We start from the raw sequence: 20403 nt of genomic DNA, 5'->3' as shown, positions 1-20403 counted from the left end.
GCCAACAAACACTTACTAGAAAGTAGGTTTAACCCAGGAACTGTAGGCATGTACTGCTGAAGAGAAGGAGAAGATTGAGCTTCACGGTTTCTTATTGTCTGATTTATACAGAATCGCCATCGACCAACTGGGGATGACTGAGGAGGAGCAGATTCATCTGTAGAAAGAATTGGCAAAAATTAATATGCTAAGCAACTGTCAATATATTTAACTTGTTAACTAAGAAAATAAGGTTAAAACAACAAATTGTCTTTTATCTCTATTTCCAACAGCAACTTATAAGACCAGACCTCCCAAACCTGACTGACAAATACTCTAAAAAACTAAGCGCAAGATATCTTTAGAGAAGGATTTGGGATTCTTCAGAAACAAACACTGCATCAGTAGTGATGAAAAGCAGGGCACTTCTTTTTGGAAAAAAATGAAAAGCGTTTTTTCCATTAAAACCTACATCTTTGTTTTGTATCTTGATTATGGTAGTGCTTACACATATCTATAGTAAAGTTGCTTAGTCGTGTCTGACTCTTTGCGACCCCGTGGACTGTAGCCCACCAGGCTCCTCCATCCATGGGATTCTCCAGGCAAGAATACTGGAGTGAGTTGCCATTTCCTTCTCCAGGGGATCTTCCCCACCCAGGGATTGAACCCAGGTCTCCTGCACTGCAGGCACACGCTTTAACCTCTGAGCCACCAGGGAAGCCCCTGTGTATATGTGTATAGATCTGTGTATAGATACACATATCTATAAGAGGACAAAAATTTACATAACTACACCAAAAGAAAAAAAGCCAATTTTACTTTATAACAACTTAAAAAATAAAGTAAAATAAGGCCCTACATCTGTATTCCTACTTTGTTAACTTATTCAAATAAGTAATTCTCTTTTAAACTTTACCCTACTTTGCCAGTTAGAAATCTACTCAAACTCCTACTAATAAGAAAATGAAGATAGAGGAGAATCCTAGCACCCTAAAACAATCTAACTTTCAGGATAATGGTATCTGGTTCCATGACTCCCACACCACCTGTTGTTTCTTCATGCTATTGTAATTCCTTCAGAGGTCCTCATTTGTCTATGGTTCTTCTCCCCCTCACAGATACTCTAAATATATCTATGATCAGAGCTGAAAAGAATGGAGAAAAAAGGTTGTGAGAAAAGAAAATAGAAGACCTCATTTTTAGTCCATGGAAATTTATCTGGTATCTGATTTTCAAAAACTTATTAGTGATCAGAGCAGGTAGAAGCATATCATTGGTGGAATGAAATCAAGAAACGAATGCTACTGATATTAAACATGAGACAAACTCAGAATACAGTGATTTTAGTTAAGAAAGTCGCTGTCCATCTCATATCAGGAGAAAAATAAAACTTGCCAGTTAAATTCAAACATTAAAGCTGTTAAAGGTCATCAGTACTGTGACTGCTTTTCTGGTAACATACCACACGACAACTCAGAAATAAATTAATCAGGTAAAGAACCAATACTTGGAGGAAATTTGGAGAAGAGTTTTACTTCTCACTTTTTTTACTTCTTATTTCTGAGCTATAAAGTCCTTTCAAAGTGTGGGGAAACCTATATTAACAATTTATCAAATTCCTTTATTGGCTGATATCCTTCCCAAGGTATGTAAATTAAGTTTCCAAATGTCTTGCTTCAAAAGCCAAATGGTAAATTTTGTTAAATATACTTACTGCTGGTTTGACTGGATGCAGAATTTATCTGTACTTGTTCAGATGATCCTGTCTGAATTAAAAATGAATAGATAAATAAAGAAGTTCCTGATACATATTCGAGAAGACCTATTTGCTAAGCAACTGCTCTTACTTGGCTACTGCTGGGTTCCACAGTAACAGAGTCAACTCCAACAGCTCTTTCTGTAGCAGAGTGAACATGAAGGATCTCCTGGGCTTGACCTACGATAGCCCTCAATTCTTCCACAAATTTTTCTTTTTCACTTTCCAAGACAAAGTTATCTTCAACCTATCCAAAAGGAAAAGTAAGTCTATTCAAAAGAATGTATTTAGTTTCTTTGAAATTATAATATGGTGACTACTGTAAAGAAAAATTAATTGCTATTTAGACCTGATTGCCACAACAGAATTAAGAAAAGACTAGCAATAAAATGCCAGACAACACATTAAATTATTCTTTCTACTTGAGATCACCAGCATTTGTCAGATTGGCACTACTTACCAGAAGCCAGCATTTAAAAAAATGTTAGCATTCTATAAATTAATTTGAATTCTAATTAATTAAAATTAATTAACTCTATAAATTAATTTGAAGAACATAACTGAGGCAATGTTTACATTTAAAACTAGGATGTCCAAACCCAAAAGCTTTTAAATCAAAAATCACAAAATGAAACATCTCTAAAGATGATAAAGTATGGCCCCAAGACAGTTCAGAAAATACTAAGTTGAATAAGAGGCAGAATTCACAATATTATTAACATTTTCAAATGTTAAATTCTGCTTGGCTAGGAATGTATATCCAAAGAAAACTGGCAGAAACAAAAGTATTATGTACTCTTCCTGCCACCCTAGCCCATTCCCCTAAAAAAAGAGGGGAATACTAACTTAAGCCTAACAATTCAAAGAAAATACAAAAACTAAATGAAATGATGAACATTACTTGAACACCTATATGTAAGATGTTATAACTGTATAAACTATTAATACTTAGGCCTCACCCTCCAAAATCCTAATTTAATTAGGGACCCAGGAAACAGAACTGTTTTTGTCTTAGGGTTTTTTTGGCCATACCATGCGGTTTGCAGGATCTTAGTTCCCCAACCAGGGACTGAACCTGGGCAACTGCAGTGAAAGCTCCAAGTCCTAACCACTGGACCTCTAAGGAATTCCCCAAAGGACTGTTTTTTAAAAGCTCTTCTGTTGATTTTGACATGCAGCTAGAGTTAAGAACCACTGACCTAGCTCCTTTCTTAATGAAACTCCCTCATATTTTACACATAAATATACTGACACCAGAGGGGGTATAGTGACTTACTTTTGATCATAACCAATTTAGCTCTTTACGAATTTTAAAAAGCAGCAGTACCCTAAGAAAATACGGCTCTCAGTAAATGAGGGGGGAGAATTAAAGGGGAAAAAGACAAACAATTCTGAAGGGAAAACGGTTTGTCTTTTCTGTACTTACCATATAGTCTGCAATATCCTCTGGTGCATCACCATCAACATCAAACTTGAAGGTGACCATCTTGTTATTGTGTGTCTCCAGTTGACACTCCACCATGTTGTCTCCAGAGGTTGAAACCTGGACACAAATATTTTACTAGTTTAAGAGTCAGTCATTGCCTTCTTTTTGCAAAGGAAATAGGAAATATTTCGATGAGCTCACATAAAATATATGAAAAAATGGTCTAAAATATTGAGAATCTAAAAAGATTCTGCTTTTCCCTTGGTGAAATACTGTCTAAATAACCACTATATGACAAATCTAAGGCTCAAATTATTCAGCAAAAAAATCAGGAAAGGAAAGGAGCACAACTTTTATAAAAATACAAAAAAAGTTACGATAATCCCTATAACTATCTGCAATGCAAAGATCTAAATCTGGGCAATCATTTTCAAAATTCTCCCAATCTCACAAATTGACCTTTAAGCAAAGGAAAATACACTAATAATAGAAATGTAAACTGGTCCAACCTTTCTGGACAGCAATCTAGAAATATGTATTGAGAAAGTTTAAAAATCTTCATACTCTGATCAATAATTCTACTTCCAAGAATCTATCATAAGGAAATAATCACCACAAATACAAAGATTTGTGCTCAAGGGTATCTGCTTAAGAATTTCATAATACTCTATACTCACTGCCACAGCAACATTGCCCCTCCCTGACTGCCCAGACCTCAACATGCACTCTTAACCAAATCATATTTACACACTGACCTGAAGAACAGTAAGCTGAAATTTAGTTCCCTTCTCTGACCGAGGACAGGAAGCTCTTCTCTGTTTGATCCGATCTTGTTTGCCATTTCCACTTGGGTTATCAAGGGTATTTGTGTTTTCCTTCACAGGTGCCACATCATGACTCAAACTATTATTTAAAAAAACAAAAAAAACAAAAGCAACTCCAATTCAGTTTCTCAGAGAAGACATTATTCTATGATTCTCAAAGTCCAATATTTAACCCAAATCAGATTTATAACTGATTTATATCTGAAATCCCTGTATGGCTAGAATCATTCCATTTTGATGGTAAAATTCTAAGAAAAACCCTCTATTACAAAATAATAAATGAGTTTAAATAAAATATATAAGTTGTACAATATCTCTCAAAAAGTTATAATTGTACAACTTTGCAAATATACTAAATTCCATTGAATTGTACACTTTAAATGGGTGAAAATTTAATGGTATGTGAATTATGTCTCAATGAAGCTGTTTTTAAAAGTTACAAAACACTGAGATTACTTGAGGCAAACATCTCACAGTAATGGGAGTGAAAAAAACACTGCTAGTGATGGACCTCTGTGGAACCTTTTATCAGTGGATGTTCTTGACCAATTTTATTTTGTTTGTTTAGGGTTTTTCTTATTAATGTTCAAATAAAATTCTAAAAACCAATTCTAACTCAAAATAATATACCTGTTCATGTAAGAAAATCAACAGAAGATAGATGAGGTGTGGAAGACAGAAATAGTGCAGGAAACAGAACAAGAAATGAAAATGAGATAAACAAAAGGAATATTATTCAGCTATAAAAGGAATTCCTGAAAAAAATCTACTCCTGATCACTGGCTATACTAAAGCCTTTGACTGTGTGGATCAAAACAAACTGTGGAAAATTCTTCAAGACATGGGACTACCAGACTATATTACCTACCTCCTGAGAAACCTGTATGTAGGTCAAGAAGCAACAGTTAGAACCGGATGTGCAACAACAGACTGGTTCCAAATGGAAAGGAGTACGACAAGGCTGTATATTTTCTTCCTGCTTATTTAACTTATATGCAGAGTACATCATGCAAAATGCCAGGCAGGATGAAGTACAAGCTGGAATCAAGACTTTCAGGAGAAATATCAATAACCTCAGATATGCAGATGATACCACCCTAATGGCAGAAAGTAAAGAGGAAATAAAGAACCTCTTGATGAAGTTGAAAGAGAAGAGTGGAAAAAGCTGGCTTAAAACTCAACATTCAAAAAACAAAGATCCTGGCATCTGGTCCCATTACTTCACAGCAAGTAGATGGGGAAACAATGGAAACAGTGACAAACTTTATTTTTTTGGGCTCCAAAATCACTGCAGATGGTGACTGCAGCCATGAAATTAGAATACGCTTGCTCCTTGGAAGAAAAGCTATGACAAACCTAGACAGTGTATTAAAAAGCAGAGATATTCATTTGCCAACAAAGGTCCATATAGTCAAAGCTATGGTTCTTCCAGTAGTCATGTATAGATATGAGAGTTGGACCATAAAAAAGGCTGATTGCCACAGAATTGATGCTTTCAAATTATGGTGCTGGAGAAGACACTTGAGAGTCCCTTGGACAGCAAGGAAATCAAACCAGCCAATCTTAAGGGAAATCAGCCCTGAATACTCACTGGAAGGACTGATGTTAAAGCTGAAGCTCCAATACTTTGGCCACCTGATGTGAAGAGCTGACTCACTGGAAAAGACCCTGATGCTAGGAAAGACAGAAGACAGGAGGAGAAGGGTGTAACAGGATGATACGGTTGGATGGCATCACCTACTCAATGGACATGACTTTGAGCAAACTCTGGGAGATAGTGAAGGATAGGGAAGCCTAGCATGCTGCAGTCCATGTGGTTGTGAAGAGTCAGATATGACTTAGCAACTGAACAACAACATAAAAAGAATGAAATCTTGCCATTTGTAACAACATACATAGATGTTGAGGGCATTATGCTAAGTGAAGTAAGTCAGAAACAGAAATACAAATACCGTATGATCAATGCAAAGAAATAGAGGAAAATAACACAATGGGAAAGACTAGGGATCTCTTCAAGAAAATTAGACATACCAAGGGAACATTTCATGCAAAGATGGGCTTGATAAAAGACAAAAATGGTATGGCCCTAACAGAAGCAGAAGATATTAAGAAGAGGTGGCAAGAATACACAGAAGAACTGTACAAAAAAGATCTTCACAACCAAGATAAGCACGATGGTGTGATCACTGACCTAGAGCCAGACATCCTGGAATGTGAAGTTAAGTGGGCCTTAGAAAGCATCACTACCAACAAAGCTAGTGGAGGTGATGGAATTCCAGTTGAGCTGTTTCAAACCTTGAAAGATGATGCTGTGAAAGTGCTGCACTCAATATGCCAGCAAATGGAAAACTCAGCAGTAGCCACAGGACTGGAAAAGGTCAGTTTTCATTCCAATCCCAAAGAAAGGCAATGCCAAAGAATGCTCAAACTACTGCACAATTGTACTCATCTCACATGCTAGTAAAGTAATGCTCAAAATTCTCTCAGCCAGGCTTCAGCAATATGTGAACCATGAACTTCCTGATGTTCAAGCTGGTTTTAGAAAAGGAAGAGGAACCAGAGATCAAATTGCCAACATCTGCTGGATCATCGAAAAAGCAAGAGAGTTCCAGAAAAACATCTATTTCTGCTTTATTGACTATGCCAAAGCCTTTGACTGTGTGCATCACAATAAACTGTGGAAAATTCTGAAAGAGATGGGAATACCAGACCACTTGACCTGCCTCTTGAGAAACCTATATGCAGGTTAGGAAGCAACAGTTAGAACTGGACATGAACAACAGACTGGTTCCAAATAGGAAAAGGAGTATATCGAGGCTGTATATTGTCACCCTGCTTATTTAACTTATATGCAGAGTACATCATGAGAAACGCTGGACTGGAAGAAACACAAGCTGGAATCAAGATTGCCGGGAGAAATATCAATAAACTCAGATACGCAGATGACACCACCCTTATGGCAGAAAGTGAAGAGGAACTCAAAAGCCTCTTGATGAAGGTGAAAGAGGAGAGTGAAAAAGTTGGCTTAAAGCTCAACATTCAGAAAATGAAGATCATGGCATCCAGTCCCATCACTTCATGGGAAATAGATGGGGAAACAGTGGAAACAGTGTCAGACTTTATTTTCCTGGGCTCCAAAATCACTGCAGATGGTGACTGCAGCCATGAAATTAAAAGACGCTTACTCCTTGGAAGGAAAGTTATGACCAACCTAGATAGCATATTCAAAAGCAGAGACATTATTTTGCCAACAAAGGTCTGTCTAGTCAAGGCTATGGTTTTTCCTGTAGTCATGTATGGATGTGAGAGTTGGACTGTGAAGAAGGCTGAGCGCCAAAGAATTGATGCTTTTGAACTGTGGTGTTGGAGAAGACTCTTGAGAGTCCCTTGGACTGCAAGGAGATCCAACCGGTCCATTCTAAAGGAGATCAGCCCTGGGATTTCTTTGGAAGGAATGATGCTAAAACTGAACCTCCAGTACTTTGGCCACCTCATGCGAAGAGTTGACTCATTGGAAAAGACTCTGATGCTGGGAGGGATTGGGGGCAGGAGGAGAAGGGGACGACAGAGGATGAGATGGCTGGATGGCATCACTGACTCGATGGACGTGAGTCTGAGTGAACTCCGGGAGTTGGTGATGGACAGGGAGGACTGGTGTGCTGCGATTCATGGGGTCGCAAAGAGTCGGACACGACTGAGCAACTGAACTGAACTGAACTGATGATCTTTTTGTGTAATCTAACAATAGGAAAAAACAACCAAGCAAAAACTTCCCCAGCCTCAAAGATATAGAGAATAGACTGGTGGGTGCCAGAGACAGGAATGGGGGGAATGTAGAGAGTGGGTGAAATGGGTGGAGGGAGTCAAAATGTACAAACTATTAATACCAGTTATAAAATAATTAAATCATGGGGATATAATGTACATCATGGAGATGATAGTTAATAATACTGTACTGCATATTTCAAAGTTTCTCAGAGTAGATTTTTAAAGTTCTCATCATAAGAAAAAAATCTTTATTAACTATATATGGTGATGAATTTTTAAACTAGACTTATTGTGATCATTTCACAATATATAAACATAGTAAATCATTATATTGTACATCTGAAACTAACATAAGGGTGTATGTCAGGTTTACCTCAATAGAAAGAAAGAAAGAAACAAAGGAGGAGGGAGGGAGTGGGGGAGAAGGGAAGAAGAAAAAATACACCACAATTTGGTTAAAAAAAACTGAATGATTAATGTGAAAATGATTCAACATGATTAATTCTTTTTTTTTTTTGATTAATTCTAACTAGCTATATTTTGCATGTTCAAGTCAATATGATTATGACAGGACAGACTTTCAGTTGATCTGTATCAAAGGTATTTTTCAGCTTTTTCCTTAATAAATTTGAATATATTCAATAAATACATTTGAAACTTAAATGAGGTCTGTATGCACCAGATATTTTTAAAATTGATTTTAGGTTAAGTCCTTTCTCCTAAAGAACTACTCATGAAGTATGTGTATAAAGATATACAATACCAGTCAGAATGGCTGTGATCCAAAAGTCTACAAATAATAAATGCTGGAGAGGGTGTGGAGAAAAGGGAACCCTCTTACACTGTTGGTGGGAATGCAAACTAGTACAGCCACTATGGAGAACAGTGTGGAGATTCCTTAAAAAACTGGAAATAGAACTGCCTTATGATCCAGCAATCGCACTGCTAGGCATACACACTGAGAAAACCAGAAGGGAAAGAGACATGTGTACCCCAATGTTCATCGCAGCACTGTTTATAATAGCCAGGACATGGAAGCAACCTAGATGTCCATCAGCAGAGGAATGGATAAGAAAGCTGTGGTACATATACACAATGGAGTATTACTCAGCCATTAAAAAGAATACATTTGAATCAGTTCTAATGAGGTGGATGAAACTGGAGCCTATTATACAGAGTGAAGTAAGCCAGAAAGAAAAACATCAATACAGTATACTAACGCATATATATGGAATTTAGAAAGATGGTAACAATAACCCTGTGTACGAGACAGCAAAAGAGACACTGATGTATAGAACAGTCTTATGGACTCTGTGGGAGAGGGTGAGGGTGGGAAGATTTGGGAGAATGACATTGAAACATGTAAAATATCATGTAAGAAACGAGTTGCCAGTCCAGGTTCGATGCACGATACTGGATGCTTGGGGCCAGTGCACTGGGACGACCCGGAGGGATGGTATGGGGAGGGAGGAGGGAGGAGGGTTCAGGATGGGGAACACATGTATACCTGTGGCGGATTCATTTTGATATTTGGCAAAACTAATACAATTGTGTAAAGTTTAAAAATAAAATAAAATTTAAAAAAAAGATATACAATAAAAGAAAAACAACACCTAATATTTTTTCTATGTCCCTGTGAAAAAGAATTTTCATAACTACAAGTGGAGAAAGAAGATGCTCTTAGTTCTTTAATAGACAGAGAAATAGCAGTAACATAACACATTAAGAGGATAAAAGGGATATAATTTTAGTCAATGCAGTTTTATCATTCACTTTACAAAGTTGTCTTAAAACACTAGTTTAGGGTTTGGAACAAGATGGCAGAAATTATACCCCTAAGTATAACCATAAAATCTGGAAATAATACAGTAGAGTATCACAGGAGGGCACTGAAGAGTGAAAAGATGAAGGCAGACTGGCTAGGGACTCCCAGGACTTGAAGAAAAATATATCAGCTAAGCATCTCCTGGTTACCCACCCAGTGACAGAAAGCAGTCCACGTTCAGTGTCTCTTGACTCTTGGCCAAAAGGCAAAGGTAGCTCAAGCACAGTGGTCTCCTGAGCCCCAACTCAGCAACAGAAGGTAGTTAAAGTGGGCCCTTTCCTCCCTTGGTGATGCTGGTGGGAATTCTACCAGTAGCATGTGGTCTGGAGAGAGAGCCTAGGGCAGTGGGCCTAGGGCATTGTTCTCCAACCCCTTGGTCCAGCAGTGGGCCCCAGTGATACAAGATGAACCAAAGCAGACCAGAATAGTACTACAGGGACTCTGAAAACTAAATTGGCATTAGAACCATAGTCCACAAAAGTATCGATAAATGAGTATCTTGGCACCTAAACACAGTGACTGCCTGCTAAAATAGAGGATTTAAACAGGATCCAGAATATCCTAACATAATGTCCAAAATGTCCAGGATACAAATGAAAATTCTTTGTCATACCCAAAACCAGGAAAATCACAACTTGAATGTGAAAAGTCAATCAAGAGATGCCAAGACCAGGATGAATCAGAACTACCAAGACCAGGATGAATCACAACTACCTGACAAAGATTTTAAAGCAGCCATTATCAAATTGTTTCAAAGATCAATTACAACTACTCCTGAAACAAATGCAAAGTCAGAAAATCTCATAATAATAGAATATATTAAGGAAGAACCAAATGGAAATTATAAAAGGAATATAATCATAAAAATAAACGATTCATTTTGCACAATAGCAGAATGAATAGGACAAAGGAAAGAATCAATATCAGTGAATTTGAATACAAAACAAATGAAATTAAGCCAATCTGAACAAGATAGGGGCTTCCCAGGTAGCTCAGCTGGTAAACAATCTGCCTGTAATGTAGGAGACCCCAGTTTGATTCCTGGGTCAGAAAGTTATTACCAAATGAAAATACAATTATATATATACAATACATAAAATTATGTGGTTTTTATAATAATATATTATTATATCTGGTTGTAAATTATTTATTTAGATTAGCTTGAACTTTAAATTACATTATTTCCTTTTTAAAATTCTTACAATCTTTTCTTAAAGAACAGAATATGAAGAGAATTCCCTGGTGGTCCAGTGGTTCAGACTCTGTACTCTCACCACCAAGGGCCTAGATTTGAACCCTGGTCAGGGAACTAAGATCCCGCATGCCAAAAAAAAAAAAAAATCCAGACTATTATAATAATGTGAACAAGAAAATGGTCAATAATATTACAATCCATATGATCCTTATTAACATAAAAAGTAATAATAATATCTACTATTTTTATTGAACATACACACAAATACTAGAACACAGAAGCTTCTGTAGTCAAGAGACTAAGCACCTAAAGAAGGCAAATACTTCAACATGCCCTCATTGCTTTCATGGTATTAATTTGAAGATACTCACCTTCGAACTAAATCTGGTTTTAGAAGAGTTGCTTGCTGTTCAGCTCCAACTGCTTGGGATACAGGCTGTAAATAGCACAGAAATAAAACTTATTATAACAGCAAACTTCCAGTTGAAGGTGCAATTTGCTATTATTGCAGAAAACACGTCTGTTACATTTCATATTTTGGTTACCACATAAACCAGATAGAATGTCTACATTACTGAATGTCTATATCAATCCTACTATTGATGTTACTACCAGAAAAAGAAAAACAAAATGCAGCAGTACTGATATTCACCAAGACTTTTTCATAAAAAAGATAGCATTGTTTCATATACTTTTGTTTGTTATCTTTCAATGGCTTCCAGTCCTAACAGTAAAACTACTAATGAATTGCTATCACTCCAGAAACAGATAAATCAGTGATTCAAGGTTTAACATGTTGTATGGTCTCTCTCTCTCTTGTTCTCTCTTCACTAAACTACTGCCAACAATCCCTTTGAGGTGTTGGTATCCAACAGCTGCAATACTGGCTTCTAGGAGAAAAGTTTAAGCCCTTTACAAATGCAAGTTTCAACTCTGTTGGAAAATAATTTTAAACATTTATCTAATCCAATCAATGTACTGCCACTGGTGACAGCAGAGTGACTTTAAAATGCAAATGTATCAAAATCAATCACTTATCTACCAAGTTCAAATTCTCTAATGATGGCACCTCATCTTCTATAAGGTTAAGTCCCTTTGGATGACAAATTAAGTCCTTAATGAACTGGTCCCTGCCTAATTCTCTAGTTCTTCTCCCCTTGAAGTCACACCGAACTCTAGCTCCTGTGAATGAGTCGAGCTTTTCCATATCTGGTGACTCTACTTATATTCCTTCATCTCCCTGGACTATTTATAATAAATATTATAATCACCATGTTAAGAAAATAGCATTTTTGGTTATTTTTTTCCCATTTTATTGCTTTTATGTTACTATTTACATTGTATAATTCAAAACTTTCAAAGGATAGCAAATACTAAGTGTATAGAAAATAGGCATTTTCATAAACCACTAGGATTTATGGGACTGTCAACTGGTTAGACCTTTCTGACGGGTAATTCAACAATTAAATTATCCAAGTTTTTAAAATGTCTAGCAATTTCATTTCTAGAAAATTAACCCAAGGAAATAATAAAAAAATAGCCTCCAATTAAAATAAATAAATTTAAATTAAAAAAAAAAACTGTATGTGAGTCACTCAGTTGTGTCTGACTCTTTGCAACCCCAAGGGCTACAGCCAGCCAGGCTCCTCTGTCCATGGAATTCTCTATGCAAGAATACTGGAGTGAGTAGCCATTCCCTTCTTCAGGGGATCTTCCTGACTCAGGGATTGAACCTGGGTCTCCTGTATTTCAGGCAGATTATTTACAACGTGAGCCACCAGGGAAACCCTATTGATAAATACTCTTCCTATAAAAGGAACAAACTTAAAGAAATGCCATAACTGAATATAAGCACACGAGAATATCAAGTGTGCTCAATGGAAAAAAAATGTATTACATTTTGTTAATTCTTCTACTGATTTTAAGATGTGTTCTGTAAACCAAGATATGAAATCAAATTAACAAGTTCAAGTTTCTTCTTTCACTTTCAGCTGACAACAAAGAATTATATCAGAATGGAAAAGTAGAACTGCTTCAAATGCACAAAAGTTAGCTACTCAAAAAAACACTGATTTTAACCCAATATTGTACAATATTTTATTTTAACAAAAATATTTAGGTGAGGCTTATAGCAATATATTATCATGTAGGTACTTACTGAGAAGGCTGAATCCAATAAACTGTAAATTTGACAATATCTTACTACACATCCTATTAATCTGAGTAATTTTGGGGGAAAAGAAGATATAAAAGCATCCCATTTTATATAATTCCATATTTTTCCACAGAGTTTATAGACAACACAGAATCAAAAGAGTTGTAAATAATTCTAATTCTAACCTTAACATTAGAATCTGCAACATGTAAAAATTCTAGTCATATATTGCTAGGCACTGCCAAATGATAATCAAATGTTTGTCATACAGTGGTTTTAAGCTTGTAAAATAATATTCAAAAGTTTTATACTACCCTGGTCCTTTTGTCTGAGTAAATTATAGTAAAATCAGGAAATAAATCAAGAGTTCAAACAAAGATTTAGCTATAAGGATGTTCTTCACAACATGGAATATAATTACAAACAGCAAAAAAGAAAAAGAAAAAAAATAGACACATGTTTATTTTACCTGCTCCATTAAATAAATAATGTATGATGGATAAAGCAGGATAACCACAGTGGTGTGATCACTCACCTAGAGCCAGACATCCTGGAGTGTGAAGTCAAGTGGGCCTTAGGAAGCATCACTGCCAACAAAGATAGTGGAGGTAATGGAATTCTAAAAGATGATGCTGTAAAAGTGTTGCACTCAATATGCCAGAAAATTTGGAAAAGTCAGCAGTGGCCACAGGACTGAAAAAGGTCCACTTTCATTCCAATACCAAAGAAGGGCAATGCCAAAGAATGTTCAAACTACCACACAATTACACACATTAGGCTCAAAATCCAGCAAGCTAGGCGTCAGCAGTACATGAGCTAAGAACTTCCAGATGTACAAGCTGGATTTAGAAAAGGCAGAGGAACCAGAGATCAAACTGCCAACATCTGTTGGATCATAGAAAAACTAAGAGAATTCCAGAAAAATATCTACTTCTGCTTCATTGACTACGCTAAACCCTTTGACTGACTGTGTGGATCACAAGAAACTGTGGAAAATTCTTCAAGATATAGGAATACCAGACCACCTTACCTGCATCCTGAGAAACCTGTATGTAGGTCAAGAAGCAACAGTTAGAACGACATGGAACAATGGACTGGTTCAAAAATTGGGAAAGGAGTACATTAAGGCTGTATATTGTCACCCTGCTAATTTTACTTATATGCAGAGTACATCATGTGAAACGCCAGGCTGAATGAATCACAAGCTGGAATCGAGATTTCAGGGAGAAATATCAATAACCTCAGATGATGATACCACCCTTATGGCAGAAAGCAAAGAGGAACTAAAGAGCCTCCTGATGAAGGTGAAAGAGGAGAGTGGAAAAAGCTGGCTTAAAACCCAGCATTCAAAAAACTAGGATCATGGCATCCAGTTCCATCACTTCATGGAAAGTAGATGGGGAAGCAATGGAAACAGTGACATACTTTATTTTCTTGAGCTCCAAAATCACTGTGGATCGTGACTACAGCCATGAAATTAAAAGACGCTTGCTCCTTGGAAGACAAGCTATGACAAATATAGACAGTGTATTAAAAAGCAGAGACATGTGTTTGCCAACAAAGGTCCATATAGTCAAAGCTATGGTTTTTCCAGTAGTCATGTATGGATATGAGAGCTGGACCATAAAGAAGGCTGAGAACTGAAGAACTGATGCTTTTGAACTGTGGTGCTGAAGAAGACGTGAGAGTCCCTTAGGCAGCAAAGAGATCAAATCAGTTAATCTTAAAGGAAATGAACTCTGAATATTCATTGGAAGGGGTGATGTTGAAGCTAAAGTTCCAATATATGGCCACCTGATGCGAAGAGCTGATTCATTAGAAAAGACGTTGATGCTGGGAAAGATTGAAGGCAAGAGGAGAAGGAGATGACAGAGGATGAGAAGGTTGGATGGCATCATCAACTCAATGGACATGAGTTTGAGCAAGCTCTGGGAGATGGTGAAGGACAGGGAAGCCTGGCATGCTGCAGTCCATGGGGTTTCAAAGAGTCAGACACAACTGAGCAACTGAACAACAACAAAAATAAATAATGGTACATCCATACTAAAGGCTTTATGCAGCCCTTTAAAATGTGCTAAAACATGTAAGATGTTATAAGTGGAAAAAGATTTATATACATTATGGTTACATTAAAATTGCATATATGCATAAGCTTATAAAATGATCTAGAAGAATACACACTTCGTCTTAAGCAAGCTTAACTATATTCATCTTGCTTTGGTAATAAGAACTTTATACAGATTTATCAACCCTGAAATCTGGTAATCTCAGGGCTGGTCCCCCTTATTTCAGTGTGCAACATTATAGTTGTTTTAGACAAAAGTAAAAATGGAACATTTTACTAAATTTGAAAAACATCTACAAAAATGGCCAGGCATCTATTTGCAAATATTAATTTTGAACTCCCAGAATTATTATGACAGAACTTGATATGAAGCTGGCAATTAAAAAAGCAGATGAATCAACTATTAGCTTTGATTCTGAGGACCAAAATAATTGTTAATAATAATTATAAGTGGTTATAAAATATAATTCCAGATTGTTGTCACAGAAACTACGTTTTGTTTATGTTACCTCCAGATTTAAGCATGAGGACCCCATGTCACTGCTCCATCTTGCTAGGACTCCTCATAATTTTTTAAAGTTTCTTTAATACAAACATTTGTTAAAGTTGGATAAAACAAGATGTTGTTAATGTTGTGTATACAAAAAAAAGAAATCTCTTTGCCAAAATATTTGCTTTCAAATACTTTGAAATGTAAACAGTGATTATATTAAAGAGTTAATCATCTAATCTCTAATTAGAAGCCAATCTAATTTATACAGGGGGAAAAAACTTCATTATGAATTGACCAGGTTAGATGGGGGAAGGCGAAAGTAGAAAACGGTATATTCTTCTCATTTCTCCCCAGTCCTTACCTTCAAATCCAAATCAAAGACAGATATGAATCCCTTTTCCTAATGAGACCTTTGATATCTGGATATCTGAGACCTTGATAACTAGCTAGCAAATTTCAATATAACTAAAGTACCTCTTATCACTTGTAGAATGAGGACAAGGCCAAAATGAGAAGCAAATCTAGGCCTGAATTCCATGGGCCACACTGAGAGAGTCCTTTCCTAGGCAGGTTGATAAGAAGTCCAGGAATTCCCAAAGAGAAAGGGGTCTGGAGTTCTCAAGGAGGAAGAAAGGACAAACTTTTTTGTCCCTCTACATTCCTTAGGATTATATAACAATAATGTATCCTGCTTGAGGAAAGTATCTGGAAAAAACTTTCTGGCTAATCCTGTTATCTTAAGGTGTAAATTATGGGAGTAGGTCTAGTGAGGTCTTTATAACCTCCAGATATTCTTTTGATTCACTGTAATAACTAATAAGGGAGTATATAACTCCATGGCTAACACTAACAAGGGGGTACTCTTTCTGCCCCCTTCTGATGCCTATGTCAGAAGCTTTCTCTATCTCCTTTATACTTTAATAAAAGCTTATTACACAAAAGCTCTAAGCAATTAAGCCTCATCTCTGGCCCCAGATTGAATACTTCTCCTCCAGAGGTGAAGAATCCCTGCATCTTTGCATGGTTCAATAACATCCTTTCAACACCATTCTTTCCTGTTTACCATAGCATTTATTTTTTTACTATAAATTTATTCATTTTAATTGGAGGCTAATTACTTTACAATATTGTATTGGTTTTGCCATACAACAACATGAATCCGCCACGGGTGTACACGTGTTCCCCATCCTGAACCCCCCCCCCCACCTCCCTCTTCATCCCATCCCTCTGGGTCATCCCACTGCACCATCCCTGAGCATCCTGTATCATGCATCAAACCTGGACTGGCGATTCATTTCACATATGATATTATACATGTTTCAATGCCATTCTCCCAAATCATCCCACCTCACCCTCTCCCACAGAGTCCAAAAGATTGTTCTATACATCTGTGTCTCTTTTGCTGTCTCGCACACAGGGTTATCGTGACCATCTTTCTAAATTCCATATATATGCGTTAGTATACTGTATTGGTGTTTTTCTTTCTGGCTTACTTTACTCTGTATAATAGGCTCCAGTTTCATCCACCTCATCAGAACTGATTCAAATGTATTCTTTTGAAGAAAGCTGAACGCCGAAGAATTGATGCTTTTGAACTGTGGTGTTAGAGAGACTCTTAAGAGTCCCTTGGACTGCAAGGAGATCCAACCAGTCCATTCTGGAAGAGATCAGCCCTGGGATTTCTTTGGAAGGAATGATGCTAAAGCTGAAACTCCAGTACTTTGGCCACCTCATGCGAAAAGTTCTCATTGGAAAAAGACTCTGATGCTGGGAGGGATTGGGGGCAGAAGGAGAAGGGGACAACAGAGGATGAGATGGCTGGATGGCATCACTGACTCGATGGACGTGAGTCTGAGTGAACTCTGGGAGTTGGTGATGGACAGGGAGGCCTGGCGTGCTGCGATTCATGGGGTCGCAAAGAGTCGGACACGACTGAGCAACTGAACTGAACTGAACTGAATATTCCATTGTGTATATGTACCATAGCTTTCTTATCCATTTGTCTGCTGATGGACATCTAGGTTGCTTCCATGTCCTGGCTATTATAAACAGTGCTGTGATGAACACTGGGGTACATGTGTCTCTTTCAATTTTGGTTTCTTCAGTGTGTATGCCCAGCAGTGGGATTGCTGGGTCGTATGGCAGTTCTATTTCCAGTTTTTTAACGAATATCCACACTGTTCTCCATAGTGGCTCTACTAGTTTGCATTCCCACCAACAGTGTAAGAGGGTTCGCTTTTCTCCACATCCTGTCCAGCATTTATTGCTTGTAGACTTTTGTTTTTTTTTCTTTTTTTTTTTTTTTTTTAATTTTATTTTATTTTTAAACTCCACATAATCGTATCAGTTCTGCCAAACATCAAAACGAATCCACCACAGGTATACATGTGTTCCCCATCCTGAACCCTCCTCCCTCCTCCCTCCCCATACCATCCCTCTGGGTCGTCCCAGTGCACTAGCCCCAAGCATCCAGTATCGTGCATTGAAGCTGGACTGGCAACTCGTTTCTTACATGATATTTTACATGTTACAATGTCATTCTCCCAAATCTTCCCACCCTCTCCCTCTCCCACAGAGTCCATAAGACTGTTCTATACATCAGTGTCTCTTTTGCTGTCTCGTACACAGGGTTATTGTTACCATCTTTCTAAATTCCATATATATGCGTTAGAATACTGTATTTATGTTTTTCCTTCTGGCTTACTTCACTCTGTATAATAGGCTCCAGTTTCATCCACCTCATTAGAACTGATTCAAATGTATTCTTTTTAATGGCTGAGTAATACTCCATTGTGTATATGTACCACAGCTTTCTTATCCATTCATCTGCTGATGGACATCTAGGTTGCTTCCATGTCTTGGCTATTATAAACAGTGCTGCGATGAACATTGGGGTACACGTGTCTCTTTCCCTTCTGGTTTCCTCAGTGTGTATGCCCAGCAGTGGGGTTGCTGGATCATAAGGCAGTTCTATTTCCAGTTTTTTAAGGAATCTCCACACTGTTCTCCATAGTGGCTGTACTAGTTTGCATTCCCACCAACAGTGTAAGAGGGTTCCCTTTTCTCCACACCCTCTCCAGCATTTATTATTTGTAGACTTTTGGATCGCAGCCATTCTGACTGGCGTGAAATGGTACCTCATTGTGGTTTTGATTTGCATTTCTCTGATAATGAGTGATGATGAGCATCTTTTCATGTGTTTGTTAGCCATCTGTATGTCTTCTTTGGAGAAATGTCTATTTAGTTCTTTGGCCCATTTTTTGATTGGGTCATTTGTTTTTCTGGAATTGATCTGCAGGTGTTGCTTATATATTTTTGAGATTAATTCTTTGTCAGTTGCTTCACTTGCTATTATTTTCTCCCATTCTGAAGGCTGTCTTTTCACCTTGCTTATGGTTTCCTTTGTTGTGCAGAAGCTTTTAATTTTAATTAGGTCCCATTTGTTTATTTTTGCTTTTATTTCCGATATTCTGGGAGGTGGGTCATAGAGGATCCTGCTGTGATTTATGTCGGAGAGTGTTTTGCCTATGTTCTCCTCTAGGATTTTTATAGTTTCTGGTCTTACGTTTAGATCGTTAATCCACTTTGAGTTTATTTTTGTGTATGGTGTTAGAAAGTGTTCTAGTTTCATTCTTTTACAAGTGGGTGACCAGTTTTCCCAGCACCACTTGTTAAAGAAATTGTCTTTTCTCCATTGTATATTCTTGCCTCCTTTGTCAAAGATAAGGTGTCCATAGGTGCGTGGGTTTATCTCTGGGCTTTCTATTTTGTTCCATTGATCTATATTTCTGTCTTTGTGCCAGTACCATACTGTCTTGATAACTGTGGCTTTGTGGTAGAGCTTGAAGTCAGGCAGGTTGATTCCTCCAGTTCCATTCTTCTTTCTCAAGATTGCTTTGGCTATTCGAGGTTTTTTGTATTTCCAATGCTCTCTTGGGACTTCCCTAGTGGTGCAGTGGTTAAGCATATGCTTTGCAATGCAGAGGATTCAGGTTCAATCCCTGGTCAGAGAACTAAGATCCCACATTCCAAGAAGCAACTAAGCCCCCATGCTGCAACCACTGAGCCAATGAGCCACAACTAGAGAGTCTGTGCACTGCAATGAAAGATCCTGTATGATGCAACAAAGACCCTGCCTGCCACAACTAAGACCCCACGCAACAAATAAGTAAATATTAAAATAAATAAAATGCTCTCCTGAACTTGTTACTTGATCTTTATTTCCTATGACAGTGTGGGAAGAGACTGTGTCTGTAAGATTTATCACAATATCCCCAGTGCCTAACCAACACTTGAAATAAGAATAGCTGCTCAAAAATCTTTCACTATTATAATGTTCCCATTTTTACTGTTTTTATTGTTATTATAGCAACAAAACAATCACTATTTATTGAGTATTTATTAAACACTAAAGTGAAAGTCACTCAGTCATGTCCGACTCTCTGCAACCCCATGGACTGAGGCCTGCCAGGCTCCTCTATCCATGGAATTCTCCAGTCAAGAATAGCTGTTCCTTTCTCCAGGGAATCTTCCCAACCCAGGGATCGAGCCCTGGTCTCCCATATTGCAGGCAGATTCTTTACCATCTGAGCCACCAGGGAAGCACTTTATATTCATTATTTAACTAAATTCAACCCTTATGACAACTCTAAGCATAGGTACTATTACTTTTGTTTTACCAATAAGGAAACTGAGACTACAACTGATGGAGGCAAAAATTAAAACAAAGAAAATGAATGAATAGACAAATGACTCCAAAGAATACTGAAGAGCAGAGACGTCTTGTGCATACCACAGAAGCTTTTCTGTTAGTTCTTAACCCTTCTCTCTCTTTTATAAGACTTTTACTTCACTATTACTTGCCCTCCTCCCATCAGTGGTTCTTGGCCCTGAGTGCACTTTGTAATCTTAAGGGAA

At 37.4% G+C, this 20403-nt stretch overlaps 1 protein-coding gene across 1 annotated transcript in view; it reads right to left on the bottom strand.

Annotated features, from left to right (window-relative positions):
* WNK3 (WNK lysine deficient protein kinase 3) overlaps nucleotides 1-20403 on the bottom strand; it is a 183185-nt gene that overhangs the window by 47451 nt on the left and 115331 nt on the right. Inside the window, 6 exon segments of the mRNA XM_027534682.1 lie at nucleotides 17-157; nucleotides 1694-1745; nucleotides 1827-1982; nucleotides 3162-3278; nucleotides 3917-4064; nucleotides 11145-11209. Of these exon segments, the coding sequence (XP_027390483.1) occupies nucleotides 17-157; nucleotides 1694-1745; nucleotides 1827-1982; nucleotides 3162-3278; nucleotides 3917-4064; nucleotides 11145-11209 (679 nt within the window).

The sequence above is a fragment of the Bos indicus x Bos taurus genome, chromosome X (assembly GCF_003369695.1).
Source record: "Bos indicus x Bos taurus breed Angus x Brahman F1 hybrid chromosome X, Bos_hybrid_MaternalHap_v2.0, whole genome shotgun sequence".
NCBI lineage: Eukaryota > Metazoa > Chordata > Mammalia > Artiodactyla > Bovidae > Bos > Bos indicus x Bos taurus.
Note: the sequence above shows the minus strand (reverse complement) of the source record. Positions and strands in the feature narration are given on the sequence as shown.